Source organism: Zea mays, chromosome 3 (assembly GCF_902167145.1).
Source record: "Zea mays cultivar B73 chromosome 3, Zm-B73-REFERENCE-NAM-5.0, whole genome shotgun sequence".
Lineage (NCBI taxonomy): Eukaryota > Viridiplantae > Streptophyta > Magnoliopsida > Poales > Poaceae > Zea > Zea mays.
The window spans coordinates 7,861,488-7,878,960 of NC_050098.1; the positions used below are offsets into that span (position 1 = coordinate 7,861,488).

The window sequence follows — 17,473 nt, forward strand, 5'->3', positions numbered from 1 at the left end:
TTTGAGTATTTGCCAGGAAACACCTCCATCAGATCTGGCCAAAGAGTCTCGGGATAACGAATTGGGAAAATTTCAGTTTTATCAAAATTGATCTTCAGTCCAGAACATCCTTCAAAAACTTCCAGGATCCTTTTCAGAGCTTTCAAATCATCTTTATCTGCTTTAACAAACACTCCTGCATCATCAGCATAAAGAGAACAGTGAAGCTTTGCCGCACGTGGTAGAACCCGCCCCATAACCCCAGCATCTGCCGCCATCTCAATCATCCTCTGTAGCGGGTCCATAGCTAAAATAAACAGGAACGGGGATAGCGGATCTCCTTGACGAACACCACGCATGTGCCTGATTGCATTTGTTTGTTGACCATTGATAAGGATTTTGGAGGAGGAAGAGCCCAAAATTGTGGCGATCCAATTCCTCCACTTCTGAGAAAAACCCAAGGCTCTTAAAACCTCTAACAGATATGCCCAGTTGACGGAGTCAAACGCTTTAGAGATGTCAAGCTTGACAAAAAGCGCTGACTGTTTGCTCTTATGGAGTTTCTGAACAACTTTTTGAACGTAGAGGAAATTATCATGAATTGAACGTTTCTGAATGAAAGCGTTTTGGGCTGTGGAGACGATCTCGTTCATTCTTGGCGCAAGCCTATTTGCTAAAATCTTGGTTAAGATTTTCATAAAACTGTTGATGAGACTGATCGGTCTAAACATGTCAATCCTGTCAGCCCCTTCCCTCTTTTGCAAAAGCGTGATATTTGCCTCATTAACAAGATGCAGGCTTTTGCATCTATGATTATAGAAATCATGAATAGCATTGTATAGATCATCCTTAATCAGCTCAAAGCAACACTTATAGAATAACCCTATGAACCCATCTGGACCAGGCGCCTTTTCAGAGTGCATCCCCATAACCACATTTTTAATCTCATCAACGTTGATCGCAGAGTCCAGATCTGATAACTCAAAAGGACTATAGCCTAAGTTGTCCCAACGAACAGCACATTGTCTAGCACCCGTCGTGCCAATAACTTGGGAGAAATGATTATGGGCCTCGAGTACTTTATCTTCCTGACTAGTGAGCAGTCTGCCGTCTCGAACCAGCAATCTGATAAAGTTTTTTCTCCTTCTATTATTTGCCATTAAGTGAAAAAATTTTGTGTTTGCATCCCCCAGGCGCATCCAAACGAGTCTTGAATGTTGCTTAGCTCTTGCCTTTTGAACTGACACTAATCCGAGGATTTTCAATTTAAGGCTTCTCCTGAATTCAAGCTCATCCCCAGAGAGCTGTCTGGATTCCTGTGCTTTCTCAAGGAAGGTAAGGACAGTCTGAATGATTGCTAGTTGCACTTTAAAATTGCCAACAGTCTTTCGACTCCAGGTCTTTAGAGCTTTAGCCGTACGGGCCATTTTCACATGCAGCCGAAGAATGGCGTCTGAGGAACTAACACTAGACGCCCACGCTCGCTGAACCACCTCACTGAACCCATCTAATTTTGTCCAAAAAACCTCAAAACGAAATCCTCTGTAGAAACCAAAATCCGAGCAACCTTGCATAACTAGAGGGCAATGATCCGAGGTCATGGACCCAATAGCTTGCAGATTGGCCTGAGGAAACTTATCATGCCACTCCGTAGTCGCCAAAAATCTGTCAATTCTAGACATCGAAGGGTCGTCTTGTTCGTTTGACCAGGTGAATAATTTACCATTGAGATCAATCTCTAAAAGCTGAAGGTAGTCGATAGTGAGATTGAATTGTCTTAACACTCGTCTATTTATTGGACCTTTGTTTTTCTCCCTTGCTCTCCTTATCATGTTAAAATCACCTAGGATCAACCATTCCGGCTTCATCAAATTTCGAATATTGCGCAGCTCTGTTAAGAAAGACATTTTCTCGGTCACGGGTTGAGGACCATAGACTCCTGTAAGGTCCCACGCCACATCGGATAGGCGGGAGCAAATCCTAACCGATAACGAATATACCGAAGGGTATGGAATGGAAACCATCTCAAAAAAATCCGCATCGCAAACGATTAGAATCCCACCGGAGGCTCCAAGGGATGGCAAATGAGCCGTCTGAGCTGCTAACTTACACCCCAGAGTTTCCTTTAATAAGTTACAGGTCCAGCTCATAATCTTTGTTTCTTGAAGACAAACAATAGTTGCGCCAGAAGATAGGATCAATTGTTTCACACTTTCTCTTTTGGCAGGGTCATTTAGCCCCCTCACATTCCAGGACAGAATACAACAGTTGATATTCATTAATCCAAAACAGCTCCACTAATTAAAAAATTGTCACACATGGGGAACACAGGATAGGAGAGAAGAATAGGAGCCAACCAGGCTTCAACCATTCGTAACTTGCTTCCAGAAGCAAAAGACCAGCGTCTTACAACATATACTAAGACAGATAGAGACACCGAAAATACCAACCAAAGAAACAAACACCGCTGCCCAGGCAACAACCTGGCACACGAAACAGCCAGCAAAAGAACCTGGGCGACCCACAGGCAAGTACACCAGCGACACAACATGATGCACTAGAACTACCCCCACAACTCAAATTACAACTTATAGCATCTCAGAAGCCTCGATAATAGGAGCCTTGAGGGGCGTCACCTTGCTGCCCTTCTTCTTGATCCCTTCCTTTTCCTTCCCCAGAGTTGCCAGCTCCATAATTGCCTCCATTTGTTCCTTGGTCAAAGGCCTAGAGAAATGCCTCGCCAGCTGCTCAACCAAATCCACCTGGTCATTAGAAAAAGAAGTCTTTGAATTCTGAAACTGAGATGAAGCAGAATTGTTTAACTTAGCAACTAGAATTTCTTGAGCTTTAACTATGGCATTTTTATTTTTCCCAATCTTCAATTTTTTCTTTGCAGCCAATCTAGCACTAGATCTCTTGCCGATAGGAGAGGGGACCACCCCCACATCCCCACCAGGCAGCACAGACCCCCCTCTGCCCTGAGCTTTGGTACTAGGCTATTACCAGGCTGAGATCGAATAAGAGGTGGTTCAGGATCTTCAGAGATAGATAAAATGAAATCTTCTAGACTCTTGGTTGAGGTATCTGGAATGCCGCAAGATGGATCAACAGAGGCTAATTCTGGATTTAATAAACTATGTGGCATGGCTGGTGAGCTAATAAAGTCTGAGTGTTGAGGATCATGAGATTCTAAAATCAACATCTGATTTGAAATAAAAGGGGCTGTTGTCACCCTTGCTGCCTCAACCAGTTGCAAACTTGCGTTACTGCGCGGAATGACTAAAGTATTATTAAAAACAGCATGTTCAGAGTCCATAGACAACAGCTGGTTTGATGATTTAAGAGTTGCTGTCATCCATTGTGTATCTGGTAGTTGAGAAAAACACTTCTGAATTTTAAAAGAAAAAGATTTCAGCGAGGATGGGAGTTGAGATTTATCTGTCAGGCAATTCTCAGCACTTTCTAAATCTTGGCTGATATTATCGGATGAATCGCGGATGGGTGAGGCAACCAGCCTACCAACCTGATCAACACCAGGATCATTAACCTCCCCTACGCAATGAGGCTCTAAGAAACCAGCTAGCAGCCCAGGTGACGTGCTGGCCGGTAGAGCAGCTCCCAGCAGCACGCCAGAGCCATCCACCAGTGCACTGGCTAAACGATTGTGAACAGCAACCTCATTTGTGGAGACAGCTGGGGTACTGGCCGGTAACACAGTGCCCAGTTTGTGCGGGATAACTCTAGGGGAATGTGACAGCACTCTGTCTAAACTTTTGTGGATTGAGGTGAAAACAGTAGAGAGATCGACAGTATTGTTTACCTTGCATGTGGTTGTAGCAGGGCTGCGCACAGGTTCCAGAATAACAGCGCCCATCGAACCAGACCTGTCACCAATATCCTCAGCTTGCCCACATTTATCCTCCTGCGGCCAAACAGCGGTAACGATGGGGTCTGCAAAAGAAACAGATCGGACCTTCACCTTGGGTACCCAGCGAGAAGACAGCTTCGACTCCCAGCCATGGCGACGAAAGGGAGTTAAGTGTCGCTGCTTGTCATTGGAACTGTAACAGTCGTCCATGCCCCCTCGACATCGCGACGAGCGCGCCCAACCAGACAAGCTGCGATGATGGCGGTTGCCGCAGCGCCTGCTACGCTGAAAATCCCCATCATCATCATCATCATGACCCCAGTCCCGTCGCGCAATCTCTCTTCCTCTAACAGCTTCCGCCCGTTCTCTTTTTTCACCCACTGAATCTGGGGCGCCGTAGCTCCAAATAAACTCCCTGCGCTGCTTGCGATTAGGTGGACCCCCCCTGGAACCCCTCCCACGGAGGAAAGAGAGATCCTCCACCACCTCAATGTGGTTGCGAAGAGTGTAAACATGTCCAGCTTTCAGATCAGCAGGGGCATCTTGCTGAGCACCAACAAGAGCTAAGGGCGTGCTGATAGGTGGAAGTTCCCTGTCTGGTTCTAAAACCGTAAGCAAGACCTCTTTAGGAATGTCACACGGGTCAGAGCACCAAGCCCATAGGTCAAAAGACCTGGTACGCTCCCTACGCCTTGTGCGCTCTTGCACATAGTGGATTGCACAACTCTTGCCCAAGGCCTTTGAAGCCACATCTTCCCCCCAACAGTGCACCGGGATCCCTTCGACCCGGACTTTAACTCTAAATTCAAGGTTTGTTTTTCTAGCGTAGCTGTCCTCAGACCAATCCCCAAAATGGAAAATTCGACCACGATATGAGACAGATCTCCTATCCAGCGCCCACTGCTTCGACCTAGGGTCCGAGAAGATGATAAAGAATTGCTCAGGGAAATGCTTGACCAGTTGATACTGACCGTGTTGTAAGCTGAACTTCTCCCTCAGCATATCACCTGCGGAAAGAATGTCAACCTCGTGGCTGTTGCCGTCGAAGGAGCAGACGACGACCGTGTCAATCAACTCATCTCTCCGGCGACGAATAGAGCCGATCGCCGAGACCGCACAGAAGGCGCGCGCTGGCCTCACACGAGGGTCACCAGGGTAGCGTGCCTCCATACCGTGGTCTTCCAGAACAGCCTGGAGGAAGGACTTCTTGGTCGATGGGGGCGGATGACCAAGTGAGTTCACATGAGGCAGAACCTGATACTTATGCAGTTTGTCTGGCTTTAGCAGCACCTCCTGGTAGGTGGAACTCTTAGATGCGAGCACGGCTGGTTCAGGGAAGCATTGAGCAGCATTGAATGTTCTCTGGCTGACTTTTTGGTTGCAATATCGCGCCCTGTGCCCGGATTGTAAGCACTGCCAACAGCGCGTGGGAGCCGAGCAGCAGAAAGCGAGATGAGCCGGTGAGAGGCAGTTGTAGCATTTACCCTTGAGCTTCAATTTGAAAAGATTGGTGCCCTTCACATCCAGTTGAAGATTTCGTGGAGATCTCACAGGATTCTTCAATGCCTTGCGCCACCAAAACCGCGGCCGAACAACCTCCCATCCCCCATCGTTGACCCCGGTAGCGGAATGGAGAGGCATTCCACTCACGCGCGGCGCAGCAGAGCCATCAGTAGCACGACGACGGGACCGAACGCTGCCCGACTTCAATGCCTCGTCCTCCACGCAGGTAAACTGGAAACACGGCGAGCAGACTGCATCACACACTACACGACGGTTCACTTACAGCGACCTACGGTTGGTTGCTAAAACGGCCTTCAGCGACCTACGGTTGGTCGCTAAAAACCTTTAGCGACCCATAAGGATGGTCGCTGTAAGTGCCGTCGCTAAAGGCTTTAGCGACCGACATCTTTTTAGCGACCGACCGTCCGTTGCTAATATTGTATATTTAGCGACCAACCGTGGGTTGCTGTACTATAGATTTAGCAACCAACCGTAAGTCGTCATACTATACATTTAGCAACCAACAGAAAGTCGCCCTTTTTACAGTTGTTATTAATAATAATATACATTTAATTAAGCACCACAAATCACAGATTTTTATACACAAACCATAAAGACATACACAGTTAATCAGTATACCACATTCATAGATCCATCACATAAACACAAAAGCACCACAATTATATATTCACAAAATCATCACAATTATAATATCATTCACAACTAGATCATTTACATATAGCTAGTTAGATCATTCACAAAAGCTCCAGAGATGATCAGTCACAAAAGTAACACAGCGACATCACTCCAGCTTGAAGCAGTTCAAAAGCCCACAACTACATCACTAATGTTTCATATCACTCCATCTATTGTTCAAAAGCCCACAACTACCTCACTCTAGCTGCTCCAGAGCTGATCAGTCACAAAATCACCAAAGCTACACTAATGCTTCAAGCAGTTCAAAAGCCTTTAGACAACCACTCCAGCTTCTTGTATCCTCCTGTTTTAAGGTACAAGCTTTCTTTGTCCAGAACACCCTAGAAAAAAGTACATCAAATTAGTGCGAGGCAAAACTTATGCACCAACTTCAGCTGGTGCAATCAAGGTTAATCATCATTAAGTTGATGGCTCATATAAATATAAACATAAACAAGATAAGATATAAACCTCATCCTCAGCAGCATGAATGAAAATATTGAATACCTTATATTGAATACCATAGTACAAGGAATCAGTCGAGCACGGACATCATAAATGATTGGTCATTCAAACCATGGAATCATAAAGTGAAGAATGACACTCTAGTGAAGAATGACACTTGGTGTGAATGAGCGGACCTTTTCAAATGGCACTCGATTGAAGAGGTAGGTTGTAGTCATTGCCCCCAATTTCTCCGACCATGAAGAGGGACTTCCTCGTTATGTCAGAGCAACCTGTGCAATAAACAGAGTTCTGGATTAACATGTAAAATTACAATGTAAAAATTTTTAAAGAAGTGATAGAATTACAACATTTCTAGTGGTTAGGCATTATTGGTCCGAGCAAGTTACTGTTATATTGATTTTAGCATGTGTCGTCCCATGTGATCAGTACAGTGCAGTTTGGTTTATCCTATCACTAGCAAATTGCATACCATATGTATGTACAAACAATATTCATTTGTGTAGTATATACCTTGCAGCCTGTCCAGAAGAGGTGAAGCAAATGATGACTAATGCCTTAACTTTGATTGCAGCTCGCACCTAGAAAAGTAGTTGTGGTATTTTAGACAACAAAAATCAATTTTTTAATAGTGATATGACATTTAAAGACAGAAAAAAATGTCAGGAATCTGAGGAATACCTAAACACACCAGAGGTAACCCACAAATGGTATTTGTATATAATTGGTGGACATGTATAATGCACAACGCCATAAGCAATAAAAAAGACGGATTGTCTGTTTTGTCACATACATGTAAGTGGCAAGAATATGAGTGAGATGAAACTGTGCAACTATTAAGAAACAACTAAAGCATGAAAAGATGATTTGAGAGTATATTAGGGCAATCAAACACAAGATAATCATCATCCAAGAAGTTCTCTAGCAGTTCATGAAACCAATCATCCAAGCTGTCTTTAAGGTGCCTGAGGTTTCGTTAAGGAAATAGAAATTAAAAGCATAAAAACCTAGCAGAACAAACTCCATGAACATAAGGAACAATAACTTCATGAATTACTACATTGTCATAAGTAAGCTATATTAGTTCTTGAGCCAATCCATCCTACAACATTCTGCCCCATCAATTTACAACCAGTGATTGCATGGCCACGTTTTATAGGGATTTTATTCTAATGGTCAAAGTAATGAACGGTGTCCTTTAAAATAGTGTGCAATAAAAGTTGGAACTCAAAATATCAGTCTTGCAGAACAAACAAGTGCAAAAAGGTAAAGCAAATCCACTTTCAGTTCCTAACAGTCAGGCTTTGCAGCTCGAACCCATTAGTAAGCAATAAGTGTAAAAATGCTCCGGTCGAAGTGCATTAGTTCAGAACTAATCAATTTCTTAGATTTGGTAGCCTATAGACAGGGGCGGGCCCAGGATTTAGAGAATGGGTATTCGAAATTTTACTAGTGTAAAAAAGATAATAGCCTAAAGCCTATTTTAGTAGCCTTTAGACATATATAATTGATTATAGTATCACATAGAAGTTGTTTCATAGCATATAAAATATATAACATATAATTGAACATACATATTACACAACTAGTAAACTAAATCATAACACACGCAACAAAAAATAGATCATAAGATGATGTTATTCATTACTCAAAATATCAAAGTATTAATTGTTTGACATAACCAAGTGGCTAGTGCTTAAATATATAAAGAACAACATTAAATAGCATAAGTAAGATTACAAATTGCATTGCTAGTTTCAACATGGCATTGTAATATCATCAATTGCATCCGAGGAGCACTAACTTATACAATTTGTTTCTTTTTCCAATAGCTCTTGCTAAAAATGTTCACCTTTTCTCCATTTTCAGATCTGCGAATAAACCATGATACACCCAATTCAATATCTAAAACAAATTATGATACACGCAAATCAATTCAACGAACCTCCTCTCAATCGCGGCCCATAGCAAGCCGCCAAGCACGAGCTTTCTTCTCCGACAGCTGTACAGGCGACAAACTTTCTTCTCCAGCTTCCCACAAGCCGCAGCAAGCGTCGAGTAGCGGCGTAGCCGTGCGACCCGGCCAGTCAGCGCCGTAGCAGCTCGGCCTCCGCCGCTTCGCTCTTCCTTCGCCACCGCGCACGGCGCACGATGCCCCCTCCCGGCTCCCGTAGTCAGCAGTCTGTCAATCCCTCACGCCGCTAAGAGGAAATCTCGATTAGTTGATTAGGGCAGGGAAGCTGGCTAGCTGCCACAAGCAAGGAAGCAATTGTGCTGGCTCATCCAAATGTTCGATGAAGGGCCCGATGGGCCGCACTTTAGCGAAGTAGCGTGCGCACATAAACAAATTTGGGACCAAATACACACGTGAGGGGTAGAGCTCTAGGAGTTGTAAGGGCAGAAGGTCGGTACCTTGCCGCTCCCAGAGGGGCGGATGTCGATCTCTGTGTAGCCCATGGTGGTGCGATGGGAACGCACGCTTCGTCAATCCTTGCTTGCTGCCATAGCTCAAATCTGACCGGACACTACAACTGGCAACGAATCAAAGGGAGGGCGCAGGAGCAGAACGCCGGACGATGGTAGCAATGGAGCGGACGCCAGGAGTAGTGGAGCGGACGCAGGGAGGCGGGACCAGTGGACGGCGGGCTGCGGCAGGCGGCGGCCGAGCAGTGGAGACTGGAGAGGCTCTAGGGTTGGCTGGTGGAGTGGTGGGCGCCTGGGCGGTCTCGGGCTCTCGGTTGCCTGCGGACTAGCAGTGATTGAAGGCGGCGGCCGAGCAGTTGACGACCAGGTGACTGGGCCGTGGCTGGCTAAGTGGGCCAAGTGGCTATTGAGCTGACTTGATGTGTGTTTGGTTTTTTTGTCTATTCGGGTTACGCGATATAAAAACCGAACCCTAACCCAATAACCGAATAGGTACGATCTGTGGACCGAACCCGAAAACCGAAACTCGAAAAACAGACCAATTCGGTCTATTCGGGTTCGGGTTCGGTTCACGGGTGTAAAATGCCCAGCCCTACCAGTGGTCGGAGACCGCCCCCCAGGGCGAGGCGCCCTGGTGGAGCGGGCGGAGCACGGGCGACTGCGGGGACGGGGGGTGACGACGGCGATGTCGGGAGGAGACAGGGACGGCGTGGGAGGGAGAGTTAGGTAGATGGGCCCCTAGTTGGCCTTAGGGTTAGGGAGGGTTTTCTTTTTTTATTTATTTCGAAATGCATTTTTAAATTACTCAAAATTCATAAAATTTTACCAAATAAATAATAAACATTTGAATAAATTATTACGAATGCAAATAAATAATAAACATTTGAAACGACTTTCAACTCGAATCTAATATCATATAAGTACAAAGAACACAGTTGCATACTATAGTCATGTCCATACATAAACAAACCATGAAATAAACATACAAGCAATATTAAAAAGAAATAAATCACCATGCAATTTAGTGATCAATGTTTACTTGTTTTAATTAATTTTTAGTCACTAACATCTACAGGTACGTTCAGGCTATAAGATTTGATAGTGATCCTTGCTCTATAGCGACCCACCGCTAGTCCCCGACGACATCTATAGCGACCAACCATAAGTTGTTAAATTTCTAGACTTTTAGCGACCAACCGACCGTTGCTACAAAAGGATTTAGCGACTGACCGTCGGTCCCTAACCTTTAGCAACCAACAGTTGGTACCTAATAAGGGTCGCTAAAGATCAACCGTCGTGTAGTGACAGTCGGATGATTCAGCCGCCTGGATTCGCGGCGCCGAAAGCAGACTATGCGGATCTTCAGGCAGCACCGGCGTAGAGCACTTTTCAGATCTGGAACTTGAAAGTGAAATCCTCCTGTGATCAATGCCGCCCGCAACGGCCCGCTGCGGATCTGGTTGAGGAGAACCGAGGAAGAGAAGGTCTTGAACGCTCGTGGGGGGCACATCACTGCGCAGAGTTTGCCCGCCAGAGAACGAGCGCTCAGCACTTACCGGCTCTAGAAGAGGTTTGGGCAGAGGACCGGACACCGAGTCCGCCGCGGGGAGGGCCGACCCGAGGCCACCACGGAGAGGAGCGCTAGCCCCGCCCGCGGAGAAAGGACGGAGCACCCCCCGAACCGGATGCGGGCGATCAGGGCTGGCGGCGGCGGCGCCAATCGCCCCCAGGGGCGCCATTCCCTTTGTCAGGTGAACGGAAAGTGCAAGTTTTTATTCATCCATAAACTGATACACATTATTATAACTACAATCCCTCGCCGCCACGATCTGTTCTTGTCTTTCGTCATCCACCACCAACATAGCTTCAACTAGTTCTGGAACGATCGGATGGATCGATCGGAATCCAATACAGATCTGGGCATCTGGCATAGCACAGCTGAGGGCGATGGACATATAATAGTATAGCGTTAAAAAAAAGCTCCCGCTTCCTCGTGTGTGCTGGCATCTGAGCTGCGTGGGCTGGCACGCACGCACCTGCGCTGCGGCCTGCGGATCCGCCCGCCCTTCCGGCCCGGCTGTCCGCACCAGGCTGTCCGGCCGCATTATTTTCTCGCGCGGCGCGCCATGCCAACATGGCATTGCCGCCCCGCGGCTCGCGTGCAGATCTCCGCTCCGCCTCCGCGCCACCACATCGCATCGCACGAGATAATATTCTTCCGCCTTCCGCGGGACCACATCAGCAGCGCCGTCTGGTTACCGGACAAGGACGAACCAGCCCGGTGCCGGTGCCGTCAGGCCCGCCCGACACAGCGGCGCCGGATCCGTCTGTTATAGTATACTCAGTGGTAACGAGATTGAGAGAGAGACAAATGACAGCGAGCCTTTATTATTGCAGGGAGTCCTGATTATATACATGTGAAGGGGTGTATCCCAAGGGATATGTCCCTTAGGGAGAATCTGTCACAACCTTTGGATTGGTCACATATACAATATACAATATTTTGTAACACTCCCCCTTGATCAATCCAATTCCATTTGATCATCTGCAATCTGACTTCCAATATATTATCTCCTCAAAAACCCTGTGGGAAAAATAAGGAGTATACAATATCTTTTGGATTATGAGTAAAACTCATATTGAACTCCAAAAGAATATGCTTGTAATCATCATGCATAAAAAAACCCCTGTGGGAAAAAATTCAATGATGAAGCATATAGCTTAGTTGATATTACCTCGTTAAAAACTTTGGATGAGAAAACCTCAATAAGGCAAAACTCATACAAAGAAAAGAGTGTAATATGATGGTTCAAAACAGGTCAAATATCATGGAGAATTACTCCCCCTGATCCTTGCAAGCACTTAAGTCTTCTCGTACCAATCCCCTCAACACATTTCTGGAACGTGGAGTATGGTAGAGATTTTGTGAATAGATCAACAAGATTATCACAAGACTTTGTTTGCAAGATGTTAATATTTCTATTTTCCTGTTTCCATCTGAACAACACAAGCTCAATTATCCTTATAGATAATTGTCGGTGATTCAATCGAATCATGGTACGTTGTTCTCCAATGGACCTCTAGTCCAAAGAACAATAATATGTCTATAGCCATCATCTCAAAAACCCCAGTGGGGAAAATAAATGATGAGACATATAACTCAGGCTAATATTTCTCCAAGATAATCTTGCCAGAAAATCTGAGAAATCAACATATCAGCTGAGTCTCCTTAAAAACCCAGTGGGAGAAATAAGGAGAGTAGTCATACTCTATTGTTGATTCATTTGAACTCTAGGGAGATAAACTCATATCCTAGTTCAAATACAACAATAATTATGTCATAATGTATCATCCTTGAAAACCTCTACGGGAAAAACAGATGATACGACATAGGCCTTGTGTTGATGTTGCCTCGTTAAAAACTTTGAATGAGAAACCCAAACAGGGAAAAACTCATGCAAAGAAAAGAGTACAACATGATGTATAAACAAGTTCTTTCGATCAAGAGGGAAACTCCCCCTGATCTTTATAAAACACTAAGTCATCCCATACATACTCACAAACACATTTAAAATGTGGAGTAAGTTAGAGACTTAGTTGGTAACTTGTTTTTCATCTAAACAACACAAAGTAATATTATCTCCATAGATAATAAGGTCAATGATATAAAATCATGACCACCACATACCCTCTGTATGTAGTATATCATTCTGTACAATCCCACGAAGTGTACTATAGAATGATTAGTGTAAGTGACCATTAATCTCTGTTGATTAAAATTTATCAAACAGTAGGTCCAACTTACCAGAAGTATGTCATTGATCTTGTACCTGGGGATCTTCTATAGATATCCAAGATCAGTATATCCAAACATAAGGAGAGCATGAGTACATCTAGAGATCATAACTCGATCTCATGTGCTGTTAGCTAGCAAATCTTTGCAAAGCAATATCCGGCCGGATGCTTTTGCAAGATACAATAGCATATCTCATGATCGGAAAGAATCAAATAACAATGATTCTCTCATATTGAATTTCTTCAATATATGTTGGATATAGACAATTTTGTATCCAAGATACTCAAGATAGTTTACTTTGAATTGAAAATCTCTTTCAATTCATATCCTCTATCTTGAACTCCGTCGATAAGTGATGTATGTTTAAAATATGTTGCACATATTTACACTGAACATACCATTCTTTGTGTATCCTTTCAGAAGGAAGGATTCACTAGGTCGAATGTACTATATTTGACCAGAATGCTCTAAGTCACAAAGACTTTCCAAGCATTACAAATTTGTGATTGGTGATTATGTATTTGGAATCCTTCAAGACTCCATAAATACCATAATCCAGTGACCACATATGCATATGTTGTCACTACATCTATCAACTGCATAGATAGATGATTTACTGCCCATAATATTGTATCGGAATTTTACTACTCACAGTAGAGGAGAATTTATAGCATTAAAATAATGCTTGGGTTTGCGTATAAACCCAGTTGCTACTAGCCATGCTTTCTCACCACCTCATTGTTTCCAAGTCCATGAAAACAAACTTGTATCCACAGTAAGATACAATGAAGTGGAAAATAATTCAACACTTCTTTCCGGTGAGCAAGGCTATCTCTACAACATTGTATCACTCAACAAGATCCAGTTTGAGCATACTCATGCTCTGCTATGGCCATAGTCTTTTGGATCACTTGGAGTGCATATACAATTGTTGAGATGTATGTGTCGACACTTGTAGCTTTTAAATAACACAATTCTCCAGTTGACATAAAGTCATTTTTATGTACCCTTATGATTCCTCGTGAAATCCCAAAACGAGAATCAAGGGCTTCCGATAACCTAGCCTCATCAGTGCGCACTGAGCTAGGTTGTGAATGTCTTCCATTCACAGGATAATTCATATCCTTTAGGTGTCCACCAACGCTAAGTTGGTTACCAATGAATAGTTGGTTTGCATTTACTATCTTAGAAGGTCTAGCCTTCAGCTGCTTGCAAGCATTTTAATCCCAATTTGTGACCATACTTCTCCCCCTCTTATTTACAACATCATTGTAATAGGGAGTTGAGTGGTTTTCCATGTAACCACTATTTCTGGCACTTCCTCATAGGATTAATTTGAGTGACACCTCATAGTAAATGCACATGGCAGTCAATTTGCAGCTTCTTGCAAATCATTCGAACTCAAAGGTTCAGTTTTAGTACGTGATCCTGAGCCTGAATGCTTACTACATTCATTATAATTTCCTGGCATTCATTTTTGGTACTTGAAATCTCCCCCTAATGCCTGGAAAAGCTCATGATTCAAGCAAGCGTACGGGCCATAAATAGATTCTCATGAAGAGATTCTAAAACTTAATGATCGACGGAGAATGAATTCTCACATAGATCCCCAGTTTTCTGTGTGCCCATATATGTACGCTGCGGTGGTGAGATTGGGAACATACCCAATGTACGCATGGGAAATCTTTCTTGGATTCCCACGTACTAAAAACCATAGGGGAACTTGTACATGCAGTACATGCAGTTAATCACAAGTCAGGAGCGTGCAAAATTCCTGACTCCAACCATAACCAGTTGGAAATGACAATTCATTGTTGATGGTCATTAATGATCTGAAATTTTTCGAATCTATCACAGATTCATCATATCCTTTATGGATATCATTCTGAATACCAAGACAAACAATCATCATTGTAAGCACATTTGGTAAATTCAGTAGTGTGGAGGCTAATGTGCTCAAGCTTGAGACATTATTACTTAATGGTCATGTGTTGTCCGAAGGACATACTTCAGGTCATCATATAGATGTACCAAATAACCATATAAAGACTTCAATGTCCATATCATCTATGTAATGGACCACACTCGTTCCTTTGAAACAATTCAAAGAACTTAACCAATTCAGATCAGATTTTAAGATAAGAGGGACTTAAAATCTCATTCCCAATGATACTCATCAAGTATCCATCTTATGGGAAAAATGACCAATAGAATTGTTCATAACTTTTCATTTCATCCCAACAATGGGATGACCAATTCAATCTTACCCAGTATGGTAAGTATCATAACTTGAAAAGTTATAACATATGCAACACTTTGTATGGGAGGATGTATGTAGAATACAATCCATAAGAAATGTTTCTGAGAAACATATGCAATATCCATCACTATCACCTTGTATTTCCACATGATAGAAATTATATGGATATCTCTATAATATGGTAAGATAACAATTAGGATATATCAACACATCCTTGATACTTCCAATACCATAGGGGATATGATAATAACATATCATGATATCGCGCGAAGCGATTGTCAAAATATTCTTTCCTCTTTCCAAAGGAATATGAGAATATTTTGTTTCCCCACTTATAGAGTTTGTGGCTCAATTCTCCACATTGCATGTTTCTTCCTCAATTGGAAGAATCCATGTACAAGTTTGCACAACTCAAATCAATGAGTCTTCAACTCCCTTGATGAGTTGGTTCAACTCTAATCGATGAGTTTGTTCAACTCAAATCACATGAGTGATCAACTCCAATCGATGAGTTTGTTTAACTCAAATTCATATGAGTTTTTTTTTCACTCAAATCACATGAGTGTGTTCAACTCACATCGCATGAGTTGAACCTATCAATTATGAGATTATACCAAATCTCATGCATCATTTAAATAGTACTCAAAAGCAAATCATCTAACAAAGTGGTCTTCTCTTAGAAAAAGAAGTGTTGTTACATGATTAGTCCAAATCACGAATTACACAACTAACCACTGTTATCATGTCAGATGGAAGATTGAAGTACACTTCATATCTTAGCTTTCATGAGTAGTATGCATCTATTGGTATTTCATATATAAGATTAGATGCCTGGGCATACAACACTATATCACATATAGTGTAATGACAAAAGAGTTTGTCATACTCATTGCCCTTCCCTTTTTAATGTGCTTATATATTTGCTTTCAAGCAAAATATATGAATACAAAGTGTTAGTCTACAACTTAATGTAGACACATACTCATAAGTCCATAAGTCTTATGATTTTCTTTGCTATTCATTTTGCGCTTGCATATCAAGCCGCAAAAGCACATAAGTTCTTTTCATAAGAACCGCAAGAGACAGGGAGCATCTCACTTCCTCCAAAATAAAGAAGTGAATCATCATATTATGCAAAAATGATCTTGATATCCAATGAACATTGAGGATAATTAAGCCCATTAGGCGAGTTCATCAAACTCTATTAAATAATTATCCTTCAAATGGCATAACCATTGCAACTTTGCCGCAAAATATAACATATCTTTATATGTTGGAGAATTCCAGGTAGCACATACAGTGTACCTAAAGATTTCTGAAAATTGGTGGACACAACGTAGATAATCTCCATGTAATGAAACAATGGAGTAGATCTCTCAGTAGTGCGCAAAACTTTTGCTGCCTGAAAGCATGGTCTCTGGGCTGATATATTAAAGGAACATACCGCAGCCAATGCTTAGGACTCCACTACCCTGTGCTTGACCAAAATTTCAAAAAAAAAAACAAAATGGTAATCACCATAAAGGTGAATAACCAACATCATATCTCCAACATATATACTTGGGAGAACACATAGGTAATCATCATGATCATATGATGTAGACCTCTTACTGATGGGCAAATAACATTTTGCTGTCTAAAAGCTTGGTCTCTGGGTAGATAAATTCCAAGAACTTATTGCAGCCAAAGCCTAGATCTCCACCATGTGTTGAATAATCCCAAGTTGAATATATGTATCATATTTTGCAAGAATTCACCATTTAATTAAGTAGAACTTAATTAAAAGAATTCTTTGAGTTGCCAGCATGACCACAACGTCCAGCCTGGCTCCATAGCTCGCGACGCCTGTGTGGTCCGTGATCTTTTTGGGTTAGCACGTATAGGTAATCATCTCGAAAGATGTAGACCTCATAGTGATAGGCATGTCAAATGCTGCCTAAAAGCACGGTCTCTGGGCTACTAAATTCTATAAAGAATTTAGCGCAGCCAGTGCTTAGGACTCCATCACCCTATGCTTTTTCCCAAAAAAAATGCAACCTTATATTGCATGAAGATCACTAAGTTTCGACTTAATTATGTGCTATGTCTTCCATGCAAACATAAAAGAATGCAAAAACAAAAGCAAGTCGAAAAATTATGAATTATAAATATAAATAAAATATAATTCATTAACAAGTCTGTAATTTCCATAATAAAATGGACAAATATGTACAGTTACATATATCTTTAGCAATCTAAATAACGAATCTAGATGCCTAAGATAATTTTGAACTGAAATTACATATAAAACAGAGACTTATACTTAAATTTAAAATTTAAAAATGGTAAAATAGACTATTCTGGACCCTGGAAAACAGCCCAAGCGACATGCCAGGCGGACCAGGCACCGGCCCAGCCTGGCTGGCCGGCCCAGGAGGCCCAACAAGGGTCCAAAACGCCTATTATGAGGGGCGGCTAGGGTTTCAAACCCTAACCGCCCACA

The 17,473-nt window shown here is 42.7% G+C and overlaps 1 protein-coding gene and 1 long non-coding RNA gene across 2 annotated transcripts; both read right to left on the reverse strand.

Annotated features, from left to right (window-relative positions):
• Positions 1–2,357: 2,357 nt before the first annotated feature.
• LOC103649646 (uncharacterized) lies at positions 2,358–5,603 on the reverse strand. The gene is made up of 2 exons (XM_008675375.4): positions 3,800–5,603; positions 2,358–2,741 (listed from the first exon to the last, which is right to left on the reverse strand). Exons 1-2 carry the CDS (start codon positions 5,486–5,488, stop codon positions 2,568–2,570), a joined length of 1,863 nt encoding a protein of 620 aa, XP_008673597.2. The 5' UTR covers positions 5,489–5,603; the 3' UTR covers positions 2,358–2,567.
• A 432-nt stretch (positions 5,604–6,035) lies between these two features.
• Positions 6,036–8,879, reverse strand: LOC103649645 (uncharacterized). The gene is made up of 5 exons (XR_004857074.1): positions 8,457–8,879; positions 7,193–8,382; positions 7,025–7,092; positions 6,688–6,783; positions 6,036–6,387 (listed from the first exon to the last, which is right to left on the reverse strand). It is a non-coding gene; the product is annotated as an uncharacterized lncRNA (long non-coding RNA).
• Between the last annotated feature and the right edge of the window lie 8,594 nt (positions 8,880–17,473).